Source organism: Vespula pensylvanica, chromosome 7 (assembly GCF_014466175.1).
Source record: "Vespula pensylvanica isolate Volc-1 chromosome 7, ASM1446617v1, whole genome shotgun sequence".
NCBI lineage: Eukaryota > Metazoa > Arthropoda > Insecta > Hymenoptera > Vespidae > Vespula > Vespula pensylvanica.
In genome coordinates, this window is record NC_057691.1 from 7,086,989 (window position 1) to 7,107,255 (window position 20,267).

A 20,267-nucleotide genomic window follows, 5' to 3' on the forward strand; every position below is an offset into this window, starting at 1 on the left:
TATAAATGTTAAATATAAATATTTTATAAACAATAGTAAAAAAATTTAATTTGACTAACTTTTAAGAATAACTTAACTTTTACGAATTAACGTTTGAGTTTGTTACTTCGGATAATCTTTCAAGACATATTATTAGTTCACAATGTTTTGTATGAGGAAACATATCCACAGCAATAGCTTTTATCGGTACGAAAGGTTCTCCACAATATTGTTTCGATCTTGGTCTTGAGAGATCTATTAAATTTCTCATAGCTGCTCGAGGATCACAAGATATATAAACTAATCTTGTCAATTTTCTTGTTTTACGTAACGTCAATAATGTTTTTTGATCTAAAAATAAATATGTGTAAAATTACTTAAATATATTATTCTACATCTACATTTTTTTTTTTTTTTTTAGCATATTCTTTCTTACGTACGTATACCAGCCCTTGGTGGATCAACCACAGCTACAATACGAGATTTTGTTGCCCTCTGAATAATAGGATATAAAATATCTTCTGCTTTACCAACAAAAAATTCACAATTAGTAACACCATTCTGAAGAGCATTTTGTTTTGCATCTTTAATAGCATCGGATACCACTTCTACTCCTAACACTTCACCGCAATGCTACAGCAAGAAAAATTATATCAGTGAAGAATGAAACTTGTTGTGTTTTATTAACTATGCAACATATTGAAATACCTTTGAGAAAGATAAACCTATAGTTCCAGTTCCACTACAAATATCCAATAATGTAGTATCATTAGTTGGTTCTGCCATATCGATAGCTGCTTTATATAAAACTTCAGCACCTAATGTATTTACTTGAAAAAAGGCTTGTGGTGATATGCGAAATTTCTTTTCTAACAAAGTTTCTTCAATATATTCGGTTCCATTTATATGTTGCAGAAGATTTCTAGATTCACTACCGACACTTCTAGAAAACGAAAGTACAAAAATTGAAGAATGACAATCATAATCACTTCGCATTTTAATAATAACATACTTGTTTTCCATTGTTTGAAAATAAAGTGATGTAACGTCTATGGTGGATCCTTTTCCAGATTCAAAAAATTCTTTCAATTGATTTTGTAACTCTTTTAACTTTTCAGTGGCCAAATCTTGAGGATTTATTCCTACTATTAACATTAACTGATCGAGACGACTAGTTCTAGCAGTAACTTGTTTCCAATACCCACTGTGATCTACCGGATTGAAAGGTTCTAATCCAGAATTTTGTACAAATTCTTCTAATGCCTATAGAATAGGTATATTAAAATTATTTTACATATCAAAGAATTAAATTAGAATATTGAAATCCAAAATAAAATATATTACTTTTACTGCAGTTTTCATATTTTTAGGAATGTGACAAAGATCGTCGATAGGACCTACTGCTGTGCAACCAGCAGCGTAACTAGACAATCTAAATCCGATTATAACTTTATCACCTTCTATATTCTTACCTGAAATATAATCAAGATATTCAATTATAATTTATTCACGCAAATATACAATTTCCTTAAAAAAGATTTGAAGAGATGCAGCATCATTCATTTACCAATTGTAAATTCACATTTGTTTCTGTAAGCTTCTGTACTTTGAGCATGTAGAATAGGTTTTAATTCACAAGGCAAATTTTCATATAATTTCTTTTGCGAATTGATCCACTCGGACAAATGGGTATTTCCTTCAAGCATTTTTTGGCCGATTTTCATTAATACAGATCTCATTTCATTTTGCTTGAATTCAAGCTGAAATATTACCACAGATATTCCAGTATTTACATGTTATAGAACATTCCATATCTTCCTAAACAATATTTACTAAACAAATTGATATTCTCTTACTTGACTCGAATAAGGCATATTCCAAAGAGGAGTTGTTGTAAATTTAACTCTATCCATAGCTGATATATCTGGATCATGAAGTTCATTTTTTAATTTTTTATTGGTTTTATTTTCTTCTAATTTTCTTTTTACAAAAGGATCTGGAGCAGGTTTAGCAATCTATATAACACAGTGACAATCAATATTCAAGAAAGAATAAAATTTGTCAAATTTTTAACAGATAAGAAACAAGATGAGAATACCTGCGCAGAAAGCTTACAGTTTTTCCATAAAATTCCATTTAAAGTCGAAATAGCTCGTTGACGACATTCTTCGTTTCTGAAACAAACATACAGCCAACCACTAGATTGTTTTGGTGGTTTTACCTTGCAAGTTTGTAAATCAAGCTTTTCGTTCAACAACTTTTTAAACTCTCCGATTCCATAATATTTAGGCAACCCACGCACTTCAATTTTAAACTTTTCTGATGTGAAATTATCTCTTTCGAGATACGCATATGGATCGTTTTCACTTTTTTCCGTTATATCCTCCACTGGAGGTTGCTTTGTTTCAGAATCAGTCATTGTTAAATTTAACAATTATCAAGTACTAAAAATCATATAACAGGTTGTGATCGTTCAATCTCACAAATTTAACACCGTCTTTTTATATATAAGTAAATTTGTTCCGTTGAAAAATGTTCTTTCATTTAATTTTGATATGCTCAATAAATTCCTTTTATCAATTATCTAGAAGCGCTTCGAGTAAATACTTTGAGGTTAAATCACCATGCCGCATTCTTTAAAAACTAATTTTTTGCAAGAAACGTATTTTTTTTTTTCCTCATAAAGGTATCGACAAAATATAATCCAAGAACACACAATTTAAAATAATAAGATATTTATATTGAATACGTTATTGTAAATAATTTGCACACTTTATCTAAAATTTCACACCAGGCAATAAACGTGCAGAAACATTCTATTCGACATGATGGAATATCGCTATGATAAAATCTTGGACACCATAGAATGAAAAATCAATCCAGAAACGTATATAGTTTAACCAGGAGCGCCACGTATTCTAGGGATAAATTTATTCTCTATACTATATAAGAGTACAATCGTCCCGTCGATAAAATCATTCAATCGGTAATATAAGTCGGTCGATAAAGTCAAACTGTCGGTAATATCATTCAGTCGGTAAAATTATTCAGTCGGTAAAATCATTCAATCAATAATATCAAAAAATGTTTTATCTTCACGAATACATCTCCAAAGGAACTTTATTTATATTAATTAATTATGACCAATCACTCGTGCCGATTCGGACCTTTTATCCTTGACATGATTGAATCGAGAAGGGACTTAAAAATTTACTTACTACTTAGGAAGTTCTGCGATGGCTCCAAAACACTCGTCCGCGATTTAGGTCGAAATTGAGGGTGGATGATTCGTAGATGGTTGAATATGAGGTAGGTTGACATCGAAGTTGGTTGAAGTCCTCTTTAATGATGCACTGACTCTAATTATTTATTAACGAACGATCACTGAATTTACTTCTCAAAATTTTACTGGCTTTTATAAATACAGCCTGTGCGACTGTTGAAAAGAGAAAAGACTTTACGGACAAATACTGACTTTAATGACTGCATTGTACGCAGTCGATGGATATTTATTTTTCTTGTAAATCCCGAACCGCCAACAAGCAAACACTGCTTCTATTTCGCGACTTTTTGGTTATTATTTTAGCGATATGAACACTCGATTTTATGATTGCATCACGCACGACTGCAATGATATTCTAGAACAAAAAAAAAATTAAAACAGAGTCATTAGTATCATTATTATAATAAAAAATAGTTGAAATTATTAAAAAGATGTTTAATAGAAAAATATACTCACTTTAGAAAATTACTTACTTTACTCTTCGTTGAATGGGTTTCTGTCGTTTAACCCTTTGCGGACGAACTCAATGGACAAGCAAAATTGTGTAAAAATATATTAATATATTTAATTGAAAAAATATAAAAAGCTTGAATCTTTTTTCAAAAAGAAAAAAACGTGATACGTATTAATTAATTATCTTTTTCGAATTTTTTCTTTCGAATAATAAATAAATATAAATTGTTTTACAATACAAATCCGAAACGACGAAGGGCTTGGGCGTCTATTTGCCGATCATGTCGGCAACGGTACAAAGGCTTGGGCGGCTCTTTGCCACCACCCATCCGCAAAGGGTGAAATCTTCACATGATGAGCACCCTACCCCAAAATGAAGTATAATGAATTGAAGATGAATTTTTTGGCGATTGGCACTGTCTCTACTGCACTATTTAATGTATTGTATTATTTTTACATTATATATTGTTTAAATAATGACGAAATTATTGAAAATATAGATCATTTATGATCACCCGTACGGAAAGGGAGAGTATCGATGTTTCTTCGACGGAACGCAAAAGTATACTAACCTTATAACCAACAAAGTCAACTGAATGTTCGCTTTTATTAATATCGGTTGTAAACAATAATTGGAAGTTTAAAACGTAAAGTTATTGAGATATTAAATTATAATTCTTTTATTTATAATACGTGTTGCTAGTTACTTAACGTTTAAGCAAATAGATTTTCGTTTAAAGTCTATTTAGTTATACCACCCTACTTCCTGTACGCCATATTTTATTTAAATAATTATAAAATTAACAAAGATATATATTATTTAAAAACATCTATATGAAAAAAAAGAGTTTTGATTTTTTTTCGATCGAACGCAAAATTATATTATTCTAATAATTAAGAAAGACAGTTGAGGGTATTGACGTTTCGTCGATGGAATACAAAGTACATTACACTGATGAGTAACAAAATCATTCGGTTATTGATTTTCATTGGCATTAATTGTAAACTAAGAAGAGAGATCTAATGAACAAGAGAATATTACATTAAAATAATTTTATATTTATTGCGTATTATGTACAGGCTATATAATGTTTAAACAAAGAATATTATAAAAAATTATGTCCAATTCATTATTATAATTTTTCTTAATACGATTATTAATAAATTAAATTATGTAATAATAGCATATATACGTATACGTATTATAAGTAATTCCTTTAAAAAGCATAAAATAATTGAAATAAATAATTATTAAAATAAATGAATTGGAATTTCGACGATTACAATGGCATTTGTTTGGTGTCTACCTTCAGACTGTTTAGGACAAAGAAAGCTATAATATTTACTCGTCGAAGTACAAAAGAATAATATCGAACGTAGTCGCGTGTTCATTGTTGTTTACATTGCCGATTAAGAACGACTTGGAGCATAGAATTTTCTTATATATCAAGTTAAAATTATTTTATATTCCATGTGCGATTACATATATATAAATATGTGATGTTTAACTAATTTTTATTGTAACAAGAACTAACATACGTAAGTTTTATTCTAAAATAAACTTGTTTATTCGAATAAAACGTTTAAACAACATTATTACAGATATACACGCTATTCATTTATAAAAATATATTATTATTGTCAGTATTATTTACATCGGTACGTTCAACGAACCTAGATTCATGATTTTCGTCATTATCAAATGCTGTACCCGATTGAAAGATCAAAGTAAAATCTCTAAAGGTAAAAATATATTAATTGTTAATTATATGTCATTGAATATTTGAAGTATATAATATATATTTGAAATATGTAAAAAATATACCTTTTTAACGCGTAAGATTCATTATTATCCACGTTCGTATCTATAGATTTTAAGACATCGTTTTTATAATTAGACGATATCGAATTATCTTTACATATTTCTTTTGTTTCAGAATGAAGTTCTTCTGTTTCCGGATGAAGATTAATAGCATCAACTTCTACTTGATTTTTATTTTCCATATCTTCTTTAAAACGTTTTATTGCATCTTTACTTTCTTCATTAAATTTATGCTTCCTTTTTCTTGTTCCATATGGCTTTTTAAATACGTATTTAGATTTTAAACATCTGTTGCATAAGAATAGATAGATATATATTATTTTGTAAGAAAAATTATATTAACGTTTTATCTGGTTATCAAACACTATTACTTTAACGGACTAGTTTTAATTTTATTCTTTAAAGTTTCAAAAAAATGAGTGTCATCTTCATCATTTTTGTTTTCTAACATTGGTTGTATCAAAGATTTATGAGATAAATTTTGTCGAGTAATGGCGGGAGAACATATGATCCCTAATGAAAATAAGTTTCTTCTGAATAAAAATTATACAGAATAATTGTAGAAATGATTAATATAAATATTTAGAATATAAATACTTGAACAGATGGAATTTAATTTTTCCGGATCCATGGTAGAAGCCTTTGTTTTTGATGATATAGATTCATACGAGTTCATTTGTCATTTGTACAAATTAATAACCAGAATAACAGATGAAACTTCTTCGATTGTTACTTCAATTCTTAATATTACATCACTAAATTATGAAAATTAATGTACTAAAATTTTAAATATAACACAAATATTTCAAATATAATATAAAAAAATAAGTGATAGCTTAATAAAAAAGATATAGTCAAAAATGAATAAGAAATAAAAAAAGTTACATAATCATTGAAAGTATCAAATCTATGTATCTATTATCCATTATACAATTATTGTTAGAAAGGAAGCAATACCCAAATTTTATGAAGATCGTCGTAGTTAACTGAGAAAAAATGTTCTAAACTTAGATTAGAACCAATCAAAATAAACGCGCGTAAATTTTGCAAACTTGAATGTAGAAACATTTTGATTATTTAATTAATTTTATTAAAAATAACGTATTTATAACAATTTATAAATGTATATATATTGATTATAATTAGTCGTCATCAATCATACCAATATTTCAAAAAAATAAATTTTTTATAAATGAAATTCGAGTTTCTTTTTCTCTCTTTCTTTCTTTCTCTCTCTCTCTCTCTCTCTCTCTCTCTCTCTCTCTCTCTCTCTCTCTTTCCCTCTTCTTTCTCTCTCTCCCTTTCTCTCTCTTTCTTTCTCTCTCTCTCTCCCTCTCTCTCTCTTTCTCTCTCTCTCTTTCTCTCTGTATGTCCTTTTCTGTCACTCGGAAGCAAAATGCGCAGAAGTACCTGCACAATGATTTATGCTCGATTCACACGCTTTTAATAAAATAAACGTTAACAGACCATTCGATGAAACAAATGAATAAAGAAAACAGAATATTATCTATATAATTGATAAATATAAGCTACAAAATAGAACCATAAAACAGCAGGGTTCATTAACACAATCAATCAGTCTATTAAAACAAATTTGAGGTTAGTTGGTACATGTAAATTCATGTTAGATTTCATCACATAGACTCATAACCTCTTTCAATGCTGTATCTGTTATATATTAAGCCTACGGAAAAGATATATTAAAATTGTGAAGAAGGAAATATAAAAGAATGCGGTGTGTTACGACATTTAAGAGTAAATTATTACCAGTATTTCGTCATAATGCAACGATTAGTCGATCGTTTTACAGAAATCATCGTCTTGAAACATATAATACATTACCGGTTTATATTAAACCGCAATTTCCTCGAACAGAACTTTCTAATCAAAAACTTGGAATATTAAGTCGAAATATTCGAAATCATAGACAGTGTGCAGCTGTTACATCTATTAAATTATTTTCAACTAAGAAATCTGATAGAGATCCTCCAAAGTATGTATATTCCTTATTATATACTTAACATTTCCAAAATTGATAAGACTATAAAAACATGTTACAATATAATAATCTTTTAGCGATAATGATCCAGAGCAATCAGAGGACTATTCAGCTACTTTACCTGCTACAGTGGTTGTACCAGAAGTATGGCCTCATGTACCTGTTATCGCAATCAGTAGAAATCCTGTTTTTCCTAGGTTTATCAAGCTTATAGAACTTTCTAATCCTATTCTTATCGATTTAATACGTAGGAAGGTTAAATTAAATCAGCCTTATGTCGGAATATTTTTAAAGAAGACCGAAGAGTAAATATTATTTTGACAATAATTTATAAAATCATCAATAATATGTATGATCATTTAATAGTTATTATTTTCATATAGAAATGAAGCAGAGATTGTACAAAATATTGATGATATCTATTCTGTTGGTACATTTGCACAAATTCACGAAGTACAAGATTTAGGAAATCGCTTAAGACTTGTAATAATGGCACACCGAAGAATTAAAATTGTTGGACAAATTCTAGAAGATGTTGCTGCTATACAACCAGTGCATGGTAAGAATATAGATATAAAAGATAATATTTATTCATAAAGCCAAGTTCAAAGATGATATAACAGCAAGAAAGACAAAATAGTTCATTTATTTTATGATACTTTATTTACATTTATTTACAGTATTGTACCTATATCTTCAATAGTTTTTAAAATGTGTTATAGTTAAAGTACTATCATAAAAATAGTTATAACAAACTATTGTGTAATTATCTTATACCAAATGACATATATTTTTGAAGTATAAAAATATTACTGTAAAATTAATTCAATTAATTATATTTTTTTTTCTTTCTGCCAAAATTAATACTTGTGCAAGAAGATTAATTTTTTATTTTATTGCAAATATAAATCTGCCTATCTTATGCAGAGATGAAACTGACGTTTCCACTATTAAATACAACAATTAACGTCCCTGTAGACGATTCAATGACTGCTGGTAAAGTGAGCCGTAGAACAGCATTACGTAAAAAGTCAGAAAAGACATCTGGTCCGTTAGAAAAATTAGATAATTCAAGCGCAGAAAATATTATATCGAATAAACCATTAATGGAAGAAAAACAAACAGAACCCTCTACCGAATCCACGACATCAGAATCTCAGCCAATTTTAATGGTAGAAGTTGTAAATGTTACGCATGAAAAATTTAGACAAACAGAAGAAATTAAGGTGATTGTAACAATATTTATAAAATATTTATAACTCTCTATATATACAACTTTATAAATATCCAAGTTTATGATTCATAGGCACTTACACAAGAATTAATTAAAACTATTAGAGATATCATAAGTATGAATCCATTGTACCGAGAATCTCTGCAACAAATGCTTCATCAAGGACAAAGAGTGGTCGACAATCCAGTTTACCTGAGTGATTTGGGTGCTGCTTTAACAGGAGCAGATGCACAAGAACTGCAGCAAGTGCTAGAAGAAATGGATGTAAGTATATCCTTTAATATGTATTAAATAATATAAATATCTTGTGATATATAATTAATTTCTTTTTTCTCATAAACACAGATTCTTAAAAGATTAAGATTATCGCTTGCACTGCTCAAAAAGGAGTATGAATTAAGTAAATTACAACAAAAGATTGGTAGGGAAGTTGAGGAAAAAGTAAAACAACAACATAGAAAATACATACTGCATGAACAGTTAAAGGTCATTAAGAAAGAACTAGGTTTAGAAAAGGATGACAAAGATGCAATAGAAGAAAAGTATAGAGAGAAAATAAGACAAAAAACAGTTCCTAAACCTGTTATGGATGTATTAGATGAAGAATTAAATAAATTAAGTTTTTTAGAAAGTCATAGTAGTGAATTTAAGTGAGTACTTTCGAAAATAACTTTTTAATAATTTTTAGACATTTTTTTTTATATCTATTATAACATTCAATATTTATTTTGTTTTCTTCACATCCAGTGTTACAAGGAACTATTTAGATTGGTTAACTTCAATGCCTTGGGGTGTAACTAGTCCAGAAAATTTAAATTTGCAACAAGCTGTAGAAATTTTAGATGAAGATCACTATGGAATGGAAGATATAAAAAAAAGGATTCTTGGTATAATCGTTTGACATTTTTGTCTAAGAAGTTGTAGCAAAAAAATTTTACATACACCTTGTTTTATCTTTCAGAATTTATTGCTGTCAGTCAATTGAAAGGTTCAACTCAGGGAAAAATATTGTGTTTCCATGGTCCTCCTGGAGTAGGAAAAACATCTATAGCTAAATCGATAGCTCGAGCACTTAACAGAGAGTATTTCAGATTTAGCGTTGGAGGAATGACAGATGTGGCAGAAATTAAAGGACACAGAAGAACATATGTAGGTGCCATGCCTGGCAAAGTTATTCAGTGCTTAAAAAAGACCCAAACTGAAAATCCATTAGTGCTGATAGACGAAGTAGATAAAATTGGAAAGTGTGTACTTCAACGACATAAACATTTTATTATAAATTTGTCGAAACGCATAATAATTTACATATATGATTAATAGGGGACATCAAGGAGACCCTGCTTCTGCCCTTTTAGAAATGTTGGATCCAGAACAAAATGCAAATTTCTTAGATCATTATTTGGACGTTGCAGTTGACCTATCAAAAGTTTTGTTTATATGTACGGCGAATGTGGTTGATACTATCCCAGAACCTCTTAGAGATCGAATGGAAATGATCGAGATGTCCGGTTATGTAGCAGAAGAAAAACTCGCAATTGCTAAACAATATTTAATACCACAGGCTATGAGTGATAGCGGGCTTAACGATTCACATATTACTATGCAAGACAATTCACTTACATCTTTGATTAAATATTATTGTCGAGAGTCAGGAGTTAGAAATCTTCAGAAACATATAGAAAAAATTCACCGTAAAGTGGCTTTCAAAGTCGTTAAGAAAGAAATAGACAAAGTTGATGTAACTGCAAGCAATTTACATGACTTTGTAGGAAAACCTGTATTTACACAAGACAGAATGTATGAAATTACACCTCCAGGTGTAGTCATGGGTCTTGCATGGACTGCCATGGGAGGTTCTACATTGTTTATCGAAACTGCTATTCGAAAACCTACGAATACAAACAAGATGGAGGGTACATGTGAATCAACTGGCCATTTAGGAGAAGTTATGAAAGAATCGATACATATAGCAATGACAGTAGCTAAGAACTTTTTAAAAAATGTAGATCCATCAAACACATTTTTATATGATTCTCATATACATTTACACGTTCCTGAAGGAGCTACTCCAAAAGATGGACCAAGTGCAGGTGTAACTATTGCAACAGCATTAATTTCTCTTGCTAAAAATCAAGCTATTAGACAAGATGTTGCTATGACAGGAGAACTTAGTTTAATAGGAAAAGTTCTCCCTGTTGGTGGTATTAAAGAAAAGACAATTGCGGTAAATAAAATAATTTAATCTATTAAAATGTTTATGTGCGTGCAACAGAATGATCTTCTGTTATCTGTTATTTATATTTTCAGGCAAAAAGAGTAGGTGTTACGTGCGTAATATTACCGGAGGAAAATAAGAAAGATTTCAATGATCTTCCAAAATATATAACCGATGGTCTTGAGGTTCATTTTGCTTCAACATTTGAAGACATTTATCGTATATGTTTTCTAGAAGGACAAAAAGCTCCAACCCTTAGTAATGATGAAACATTTTCCAATATTCATATATCATCCGAACAACCAGCACCTCTAATTGGTAAACAGGATTCTTTATGAAAATATACTTTATTATATATAGGTTTGTATTTTATATATTTAATCATCTTATATATTCTTAATTATTATTATTTATAAGAAGTCATATATTTGTTATAATTTCTCTAACCTGAATGCAAAATTGCAGTGTATTGAAAGTTGGATATATTCACTGATAATGGAGGCTGCTAAGTTAGTCGTACACAAGACAGTTGAATTGGTCATTTTTACTTCATTTTTAAATGCTATTGAAAAACATGTATAAAAACTGTAAAATGTGACAGAATTTTTCTATATTGTTATGTACTGTCAGATAGTATAATTATAGAAAACAGTTTATGTTTCATTATATATTTTTATAATTAATATTCATTTAACGAACGTAACATTCTACACAAAGATCAGTGTAGTAATTAACAATATTAAACACGATGTATAATATTTTTCAAGAACAGTTAAAAAGTAAGTATGATAGTAGTTATTATCAAAATAACTATTGAATAATATTTGTCTTGAGAAGCCAAAATTAATTTTAAATATATTTTCAATTTTATTAAAGTAGGTATGAGAGAATATAATTCAAGGGTTAACAATAGAAATATATATAATTAAAATTTTTAAAAAGATTGATTTATCTTAATATATTTGCTAAATAAGTGTTTTCATTTTGTACAAATTTATAAATTTTCAAATATAATGGAATTTATGAATTATAACATTTGGCAATACTTGGATTATTCTTTTAATATGATTACTGAACAATTTAATATCTTTAGTACGAGTGAATTTTGAATTTAATTATATTTCCATAATTACTTAATTTCAATTTCATTGATGATATACAATTTATTAAATAGAAGATATTACTTTTAAGTTTAAAACATTTGCTAATTTGTCTAACATATTTTTTTTTATTATATCATTATTTATCTCATTATAATATCAGCTTTGATAATTTATTCGAATATGGAAGATTTTTATTACATTTCTGTTAAGAATAAACATATATTTTCAAACTAAACTATATATATATATATATATATATATATATATATATATATATCGACATGTATATAATGTATAAAATATTACAATTGATATATTTTTCGTAGCATACATCAGGGATATAGCTATATCATTAATTTATATAAATCTATTATATAATTAAGAGAAATAAAATAATGCTGTTGTTGGATTAATTTATTATCTGGATTAATAAACATATATAATGAAATAAATATGAGTAATATAGTATGAAATAAATTAAAAGTTATTTGACAAATATTGACAAAGAGAGAAAAACAAGTAAAAAAGAAAAGAAAGAAAAACAGACAATCCTCAAATTGAGGCAAGATGTCTCCATTTGTGTTTCCAAATCTTAGAACAAATAAAGGCTATACAGATATAGAATAAATTTGATGCAAATTTCTCGAAAAAGAGAATTATATTGAAGTATATAAAAACTGTGACAGTTGCAAAGTAAGCGAGGTTGAAAATGATCAATAAATATAACCCCTGCCGCTTAAAGAAACGTTATCCCTTTAGCCGATCAGCCGCGACGTGAATCACGCGAAATGAAGGAATATTAAAAGAGAGAAAACAAAAAAAAAAAAGGAAGAAGGAAAATGAGGAAGAGGAAAGGTCGTTAGAAGAAATAACGAACGCATGTAATACGTATTACGTGTAATGGTGAATATAGGTACGTATAGGTATCACACTATCGATCTTATCGATGTCCTTCGTACAAAGATCTTACTATTACTGGCTAGCAGAAACGTCGTTCGAGAAAGATAACCGCATAGTTAACGTCATTTGTTTCTGTTTTGGTTATTTGCTGTTCTTGTTTTACAAAGTGTCGCTATCAATGAGACCACAATTACGAACGAAGAGTTCCATTCGACGTATTACAGTTTCATGTTTCTCTACGGATATTACGTGGATACTACATTTATGTGTGTGTTTTCTACGTCAAGATACACGAAGTATACGCGCGCGAAAATAGAAGAGAACTGTAAGTAAACATATACATAAACGTTATATGTACGTTTGTTTTCTCTTTTTCTTTATCTCTCTCTCTCTCTCTCTCTCTCTCTCTCTCTCTCTCTCTCTCTCTCTCTCTCTCTCTCTCTCTCTCTCTCTCTCTCTATTCCTCTCTCTGTCTTTCTCTTTCTCTCTATCTATCTATCTTTCTCTCTCTTTTGTTCAATTTTTTCTTTTTTTTTTTTTTTTTTTTATTGAATGACCCAAATTTCGAAAGCTGAGAAGAGCAAGCCATTTTCTATCAAAGTATTCGTCCGTGAAAATTCGTCTACTTCTTGTGGTTAGACTAACATTCTCAAAAACATTGACCCACGGTAGTCGTGCCTTTAAACACCGGGTAAATGCAAAGGGGTAGAAAATTCTCGCGCGACGTTTGATTGGTCAATGAGAATCAACCAATCAAACACCGAGATACTTTATCTTTTTTTCATGTGACAGTTGTGTTGTGGAACACTTGTTGCTAGTGGCTGATTCATATGGTAGTAAATTCGGCGAATTCGAACAATCAATGTCAATCACTGTGACTGTCAACTATTTGTAATCGAGGATTTTATTACAAAAGGTATTGTTAATATCTATTTATATCAATTCCTTTCATTTTCATTTTATTTCACGATTAATTAACGATCTCATTAGAAAAAATATATATTTATCATTTAAAGACAATATTCTTTTCATAAGCCATACACTTTTTTTTTTTTTTTTTTTTTAATTTAATTACAAACGCATGTAAAGTATATTAAAAATTGTTTGCTATACATTACGAGAGTTACAGTCTAGAAAGATTTTCATTCGGTTATTAAAACTTATCGCATATATCGTTGCATCGAATCTGTGCAGAGGGTCAAGGGTCAGTGACTTTGAAATGAATAAATTCATTTAATGAAAATTAGATAAACGGTAATAAAGATTTTGTAATCGTCATAAATCTAGTTGTCTCGTTGATATCTCATTTGTTCAAGTATTAAAAAATCTGATAACAACAATTTCTATACGCGCACATGTATACACATACACACACACATATATATACAAGCATGTATATATACTTTCGAAAACAATGAAATAGAATCGAAGAAAGATTTTTTATTCCTTATAAATGTAGTCGATAATATATTGTATCATTAATATCTCATCTATTCGAATATCTATCAAAAAATCTGGTAACAAAAATTTCCCTATAATATGTGTGTGTGTGTGTGTGTGTGTGTGTGTATGTGCATCTCTCTATATATATAGACACATACACATGCGTGGATCTATAAAAATAATCTTGTAAAATTGAAACGTTTTGAGAAAAAAATATACACATGATTCACTGTAACTATTTATCTTTCAATAAGCAAGCATCTCCAAACGTGTTAAGTTAGAAATCAATTAGAATACTTTATAACTGGTACGGGGTGGGGGAGTCATGCAATTACTCTAACAACAAGTACGCAATACATTCAATGTATACGTTTGATATTTTAAAGTATCGATAATAATAGAATAAATAACGTGATTCCGATATATTTTATAGAGAATTGTGATATTTACTTGCATTATTTGAAAAAAGTGTTAATATTTAATGAAAAAAGCAAGAACTGGCTATGATCGATATAACTGTATAAACTGTGGTCGGTATTACACAACTCTTCCCTGTTTATTTAGTTAAAGCATACTTTTTCTCTTTCTTTTTTTTTTTGTTCTTTATATTTCTTCTTTTCTTCTTTTTCATTTCGTTTTATCTCATTGATATTCTCGCATGAAGAAATTCAGAAAATTAAGCATATCCGTTCTATAATCGTCCTTCTTGCTATTTTATTTAACTTCGTAGGCGTGAAATACTAAGAGAAGAACGGTTTAATAGTTGGTGTGTGTATATGTGTATGCGTGCGCGCATTGGATATGTGTAATTTTCAAGTTAAACTACATATATTATGGTTAAGAAGTCTTTCGCGACGCGTTCTTCCTATCAAACTGAACTATGTATTTCATTCAGCGTCAAGTCGTGGAGTTACAAAGCAGAGTTACATCGAACATACGAGGGAATTATATTACGATTGTAAGAATTCCATTTTTTTTTTTTTTTTCGATATAAAATAAACATATTTCGATTTTGTCGAGATTATTAAATAATTACATAGGAGTATTTCTTTTTCTTTTTTTTTTTTTCCTCGTTATCAGAAATCAATTTGCTATATGTGATATTAATGATAGTAAAGGCAAATTTAAAAAAAGTCTAGAAAATTTTTACCTTTTATATCACTTTTTATTTACTTAGTTATCGTTGCAAGAAAACGTTCTCGTCCTATCGCGTTTATTGTTTGTTTTGCAGGAAGATAAGACTTATCTATTTACGGATTCCCAATACAAATTTTCAAATTACTTAACGTGCATGTACATTATCGATCGATCTATTACGTTCGATATAGTTATGTTTATAAATAAAATTGTACTTTTCTTACTTAGTAATTATAATTCATAATTCCATTTGTATTTTCTGATCGATATAATTAATATTTTTTGTGTCTTTTCTTTTTTTCCATAACTCAAGTTAAATTGATTAAAAGAAGATTAATTTATCTTTTTCTTTTTTTTTTCTTTTTCTTTTTTTTTTCAGAAACTTGATATTAAAACTTAAAAAAAAAAAAAAAAAGAAAACTTATTGTTGATCAATGTGGATTCCTTATCGTATTGCAGTTAACTCTATCTTTAAGTGATGTATGTGAAGATTTAAAATATGCCATTAAATTTAATCGTTCTATTAATATGGAGTTTTACGATACAAGAAGGATCATGTGTCAAATTAAAGAGAATAGCTTCACAACCGTTCAACGTATTGGACGATTTCTATGGTTATCGGTATATTTCGATCATTCATTTCGATGTACCAGAGTATTCGATTACCGCGGGATTCAAGTAAGATTTTATTCATATTAATTTATATATATGTATATATTTCTTTTTTTGCTTCTTTCTTTTTTTTTTTGAAGACGAGTTACATCCAAATTCCTTGCTTATTTTTATAAAACTCTATTATATGTAAATTCTATATATAATTAAATTGAATATCTAGATACCATTGAAATAAATTATCTAAAAATAAATAATATTTGACATAAAGTACACGCATATACACATACAGATCTATTATGTCTTATTATTTTTTATTAGATTTATGATAAAAGAAGAAAAAATCGGCGGAATAGGTAAATGTTCTCCGAGAAATGTTTCATTGTATTTGAAATCCGGTAGTCTACCATTAGTTCGTCCAGACGGATCGATTATCGAGGCAAAACTTATGAAACGAAGACGCAAATACTATGCTTTAAATATGCAAAGCAATGGTGACGAGCATATGATCAATATCGATTCTCCAATACCCGGTGACTGGTACATAATTGCTTTTCGATCTTGGACCGATCCTAATAGCGACAAGATCAAGCAACAAGGTGAATATTATTATTACCTTTCTCATACATACATGTATATTTATATATTCGATTTAATTATCAATGACGATTAAATTACATTTATTTAGGTCTTGGTGCATCATGTGATACTGTACTCGATGCTGAGTTGTTAATAGAGATGCCATCTATGGTATCCTTAATAGATTTTAATAACGTATATGAAATTAAATTAAACAAAAGTAAAAATACTTTTGTAGGATACATTTTTATGCCAAACGATTTACTAAACGTAATACTTGTATTGAACCAATCTTATAAAAACAATTGTAAATTTGCAATTCATGTTATTGCTCAAGATTATCTTATAGACAGAATTGTTAATGACACTAACGTTTTGGTCTCTTTCAAACCTTATTCAAAAGCATTACATTACGTTATGTTACGTTTAATATCCGGAAATATGACGAAAATTTCTTTACGTTTCAAAAACGATACTTCATTGGTCGACTCCACTCAAGTTAAAAGCATAAGTCTGATAAGAAAATCATTACCGGAGTTCTTTGTTTTCGAGTACAAACATCGAGGTGAAAACGATACGAAATCAATGCCTTTCAATTTAACCAGCGATGGTCTTACCGTCCTTGACTTCGAGATTGCTCGTGTCTACGATATTGGTGGTACATTGACAGTGAACATAAATATGCTTGACGATAATAAGAAGGATCAAAAGAACGTTTTCGTCGTAGCTTGTATTACCTTGGGTCAGTCTTATTTATATAAGCTTTTGCGTAATTAATTTTATTTATTTTATTTTTATTTTGTTTTTTTTTTTTTCTAAAACGAGATCGATAATATCTTGCATATATTTTAATTTTTAATGGATTAACCTCCATAACAAATGTGAATTGTTTTTTATGATTCTTTATTATATTAATATTTGTAAGCCGGAATCTTTAAAAGACATTTGTTATGGATCGGATAATTATTATTGAAATGATAATATTTGCTATAATTGATAATCTATTAAAAGCTCTTTTATTCCTACGCTTTTGTTTACTAATGAATAATTAGCAATATACGGATGTGTAAACAATTAATGTTTATTCAGGATATTACTCAAATATCACAGCCGGTGGAAGTTGCATACGGTCACGGAACATAACTGGGGCAGATATATATGTGAACGAGACAACTCCGGCTATTATTCATATACCATTCCCCGAAACTGGAAGGTGGTACGTCAGTTTAAAATCATTTTGCGTCGATGGAAAATGTAATTGCGCTAAGGATTGTTTGAACGGTACCATTTGTAAAGAATGCAAATGTATGAAACCGTGTTCCGTTCAAGTAGAGAGCAGTATATCTTCGTTGCCTTGCATCGAAGGCCATTGTAATTCACATGGCAAATGTATGCACTATATGAGCGGTGGTTTCGTTTTTTCAGCGTGTTACTGTACCGAAGGATATCGTGGTTTTGATTGTGCCGATGATACTTACGTTCTCGGCAATAAAGACATACTCATACGTTTGCTGATGTTAACCATCAGCAATCTTGCTTTTATTGGTTCGATATATCTGGCGATATGTCGAGAATATTTTACAGAAGCAATCGTTTACACTGCTGTTATGCTCTTCTCGATATTTTATCATGCTTGCGAAACTGGAGAGGAAGTTTACAGTATTTGTATAATGCGACTGAGCGTATTACAATTTTGTGACTTCTTCAACGCTCTTCTTTCGATTTGGGTTACGTTGGTAGCTATGGCCTCCTTTGGACCAAAGCTCACAGCATTTTTCCAAATCATGGGTGCTATTGTTCTTGCTATGAGCTCAGAAATGGATCGTACCGCACTCTGGGTATTCCTTTTACCCGCCATTACTGGATCTTCTCTGGTTGGACTTTCTTGGGGACTAACATGTAAAAGAAGAAAAACTGTTTGGTATCCTTCGCGCGTGTACAGGTTTGTACAACTCATCATAATTTTACAATAGAATATCGTTTTATACGATTTGTTAACAAATTATTTACGATCATCATTTATTTCTAAATATAATTGTGATTTTATTTTTCTCTTTTTCATTAATAGAACTGTCTTCTTTCCGGCGGGCCTTCTCATAGTCTCTTTGGGTCTCGTTTGTTATGCCTTTTTACAAACACGTAGTAATTATCACATTGTCCATAGTTTATGGCATATTTGCGTGGCTGTTGCGGTTATGTTTTTATTGCCAAAAAGACATTACATGAAGTAAATATGTTTTAGTAAAATTATATCGAATTCAGGGAGTATAAATGGTAAATATGGACATACATACTCGTATATACTATCGTGCGAAATATTTTTTTTTATGATCGATTGTATATTATCATAATTATTATACAAAAAAAATTTCTTATAAATTACTTATAATATATAATATATGATATAATATATAATCTTACAAATTTCTTATAAAATTAATATTACGCTACATTTTTCACATAAGAAGTGTATATATATAATTTATGAATATACAACGCATAAATTTATCTATAAGAGATTCAAAAAAATATTTAACAAATGCAATAATATATGAAAAGGAGCAATTTTCTTAACAGTATTATTTAGCATATTCGCATTTGCGAACGAAGATGCAAATAAAAAAAGTCTTATCAGTTTCAATTAAAACGATGACAAAGAATATATGTAATTAAAAAAAAAAAAAAAAAAAAAAAAAAAAAAAAAAAAAAAAAAAAAGAAAGAAAGAAAAAAGAACAAAGAGAACAATATTGTTATATATTATTAAGTATTTTATTACGTCATATTGTTACGACGACTTTCTCAGTAAGATTGAACATAAATTGTTTTTTTCGCCGATAGATAGAATTATTGTAATTTAGAATTATAAATGAAAGGCTTAAGATTCGTTCAAATTGTATTGTACATTGGAAGATACCATTTTTTATTGAAATATTTATAACGATTTATACAATGTATCATTTATATATATATGAGATAGAGATTTAATTTGCATCATGTAGGAATCAAAACCTCGCACGTACACATATTATTTATTATAATAATATTATATATGTATAGGCTCGTATACTTTTTGTCAAATGTACATATACATAATGCATTCTATATGTACATTCATAAGTCAATATCATGGATATAGTATAGATAGCTAAGAATTTACAAAGAAAAAAGAAATATATGTAAATATATATATATATATACATATATACATACACACACAAATATATATATATATATATATACACATATATCACGGGTACATGTATAATATGTATTTTTAATCAGTATTTCTCAAATTTATAAATTCTCTAGTCGATTCTATTTTCTTGTCCTAATGATATTGAGTTTCTTTATGTCCAAAGAAAAAGGGAATATTTACAGTGCACAAGTCAATGCACGAAAAGTTACAGTTTTGTATACGATATCATGGCAAGAAAACATTTCATCTTTACTGTATGTATATAATTTCTCTCTCTGTTTCTTTACCCACACACACACACACACACACAC

The 20,267-nt window shown here is 28.9% G+C and overlaps 4 protein-coding genes across 6 annotated transcripts; 2 read left to right on the top strand and 2 right to left on the bottom strand.

The window, feature by feature from the left end:
* Positions 1-61: 61 nt before the first annotated feature.
* LOC122630516 (tRNA (uracil-5-)-methyltransferase homolog A-like) lies at positions 62-4,144 on the bottom strand. Of its 2 annotated transcripts, XM_043815078.1 has the most exons (10): positions 3,736-4,144; positions 3,198-3,617; positions 2,095-2,153; positions 1,836-1,994; positions 1,547-1,739; positions 1,324-1,451; positions 992-1,242; positions 688-922; positions 420-612; positions 62-330 (listed from the first exon to the last, which is right to left on the bottom strand). In XM_043815078.1, the coding sequence occupies exons 3-10, from the start codon at positions 2,113-2,115 to the stop codon at positions 80-82; spliced, it is 1,431 nt and encodes a 476-aa protein (XP_043671013.1). In that variant the 5' UTR covers positions 2,116-2,153; positions 3,198-3,617; positions 3,736-4,144; the 3' UTR covers positions 62-79. The 2 variants fall into 2 exon arrangements, with proteins under 2 accessions (XP_043671013.1, XP_043671012.1); XM_043815077.1 differs by lacking the exons at positions 3,198-3,617; positions 3,736-4,144 and having other exon boundaries at positions 2,078-3,083.
* Positions 4,145-4,851: 707 nt separating this feature from the next.
* LOC122630572 lies at positions 4,852-6,277 on the bottom strand. The gene is made up of 4 exons (XM_043815187.1): positions 6,135-6,277; positions 5,909-6,050; positions 5,541-5,825; positions 4,852-5,452 (listed from the first exon to the last, which is right to left on the bottom strand). The coding sequence occupies exons 1-4, from the start codon at positions 6,211-6,213 to the stop codon at positions 5,335-5,337; spliced, it is 624 nt and encodes a 207-aa protein (XP_043671122.1). The 5' UTR covers positions 6,214-6,277; the 3' UTR covers positions 4,852-5,334.
* Positions 6,278-6,943: 666 nt separating this feature from the next.
* LOC122630478 (lon protease homolog, mitochondrial) lies at positions 6,944-11,653 on the top strand. Of its 2 annotated transcripts, none has more exons than XM_043815002.1 (11): positions 6,944-7,530; positions 7,614-7,841; positions 7,920-8,095; positions 8,464-8,762; positions 8,843-9,034; positions 9,116-9,420; positions 9,518-9,657; positions 9,732-10,014; positions 10,091-10,994; positions 11,078-11,345; positions 11,451-11,653. In XM_043815002.1, exons 1-10 carry the CDS (start codon positions 7,268-7,270, stop codon positions 11,321-11,323), a joined length of 3,036 nt encoding a protein of 1,011 aa, XP_043670937.1. In that variant the 5' UTR covers positions 6,944-7,267; the 3' UTR covers positions 11,324-11,345; positions 11,451-11,653. The 2 variants fall into 2 exon arrangements, with proteins under 2 accessions (XP_043670937.1, XP_043670938.1); XM_043815003.1 differs by having other exon boundaries at positions 6,945-7,530; positions 8,515-8,762.
* A 4,294-nt stretch (positions 11,654-15,947) lies between these two features.
* LOC122630763 (transmembrane protein 8B-like) lies at positions 15,948-19,178 on the top strand. The gene is made up of 5 exons (XM_043815630.1): positions 15,948-16,246; positions 16,502-16,779; positions 16,869-17,501; positions 17,849-18,701; positions 18,828-19,178. The coding sequence occupies exons 1-5, from the start codon at positions 16,068-16,070 to the stop codon at positions 18,988-18,990; spliced, it is 2,106 nt and encodes a 701-aa protein (XP_043671565.1). The 5' UTR covers positions 15,948-16,067; the 3' UTR covers positions 18,991-19,178.
* Positions 19,179-20,267: the final 1,089 nt, after the last annotated feature.

Coding starts and splice junctions, on each gene's coding strand:
- LOC122630763 (XM_043815630.1), top strand. CDS start 16,068: ATGCCATTAAATTTAATCGTTCTATTAATATGGAGTTTTACGATACAA. Junction 16,247..16,501: donor TCGATTACCGCGGGATTCAA/GTAAGATTTTAT, acceptor ATTTTTTATTAG/ATTTATGATAAAAGAAGAAA. Junction 16,780..16,868: donor CGACAAGATCAAGCAACAAG/GTGAATATTATT, acceptor ACATTTATTTAG/GTCTTGGTGCATCATGTGAT.
- LOC122630572 (XM_043815187.1), bottom strand. CDS start 6,213: ATGAACTCGTATGAATCTATATCATCAAAAACAAAGGCTTCTACCATG. Junction 5,826..5,908: donor ATTAAAACTAGTCCGTTAAA/GTAATAGTGTTT, acceptor CTTATGCAACAG/ATGTTTAAAATCTAAATACG. Junction 5,453..5,540: donor GAATCTTACGCGTTAAAAAG/GTATATTTTTTA, acceptor TTTTACCTTTAG/AGATTTTACTTTGATCTTTC.
- LOC122630478 (XM_043815002.1), top strand. CDS start 7,268: ATGCGGTGTGTTACGACATTTAAGAGTAAATTATTACCAGTATTTCGT. Junction 7,842..7,919: donor TTTTTAAAGAAGACCGAAGA/GTAAATATTATT, acceptor ATTTTCATATAG/AAATGAAGCAGAGATTGTAC. Junction 8,763..8,842: donor GACAAACAGAAGAAATTAAG/GTGATTGTAACA, acceptor TATGATTCATAG/GCACTTACACAAGAATTAAT.
- LOC122630516 (XM_043815077.1), bottom strand. CDS start 2,398: ATGACTGATTCTGAAACAAAGCAACCTCCAGTGGAGGATATAACGGAA. Junction 613..687: donor TAGGTTTATCTTTCTCAAAG/GTATTTCAATAT, acceptor TTCTTGCTGTAG/CATTGCGGTGAAGTGTTAGG. Junction 331..419: donor TCCACCAAGGGCTGGTATAC/GTACGTAAGAAA, acceptor ATTTATTTTTAG/ATCAAAAAACATTATTGACG.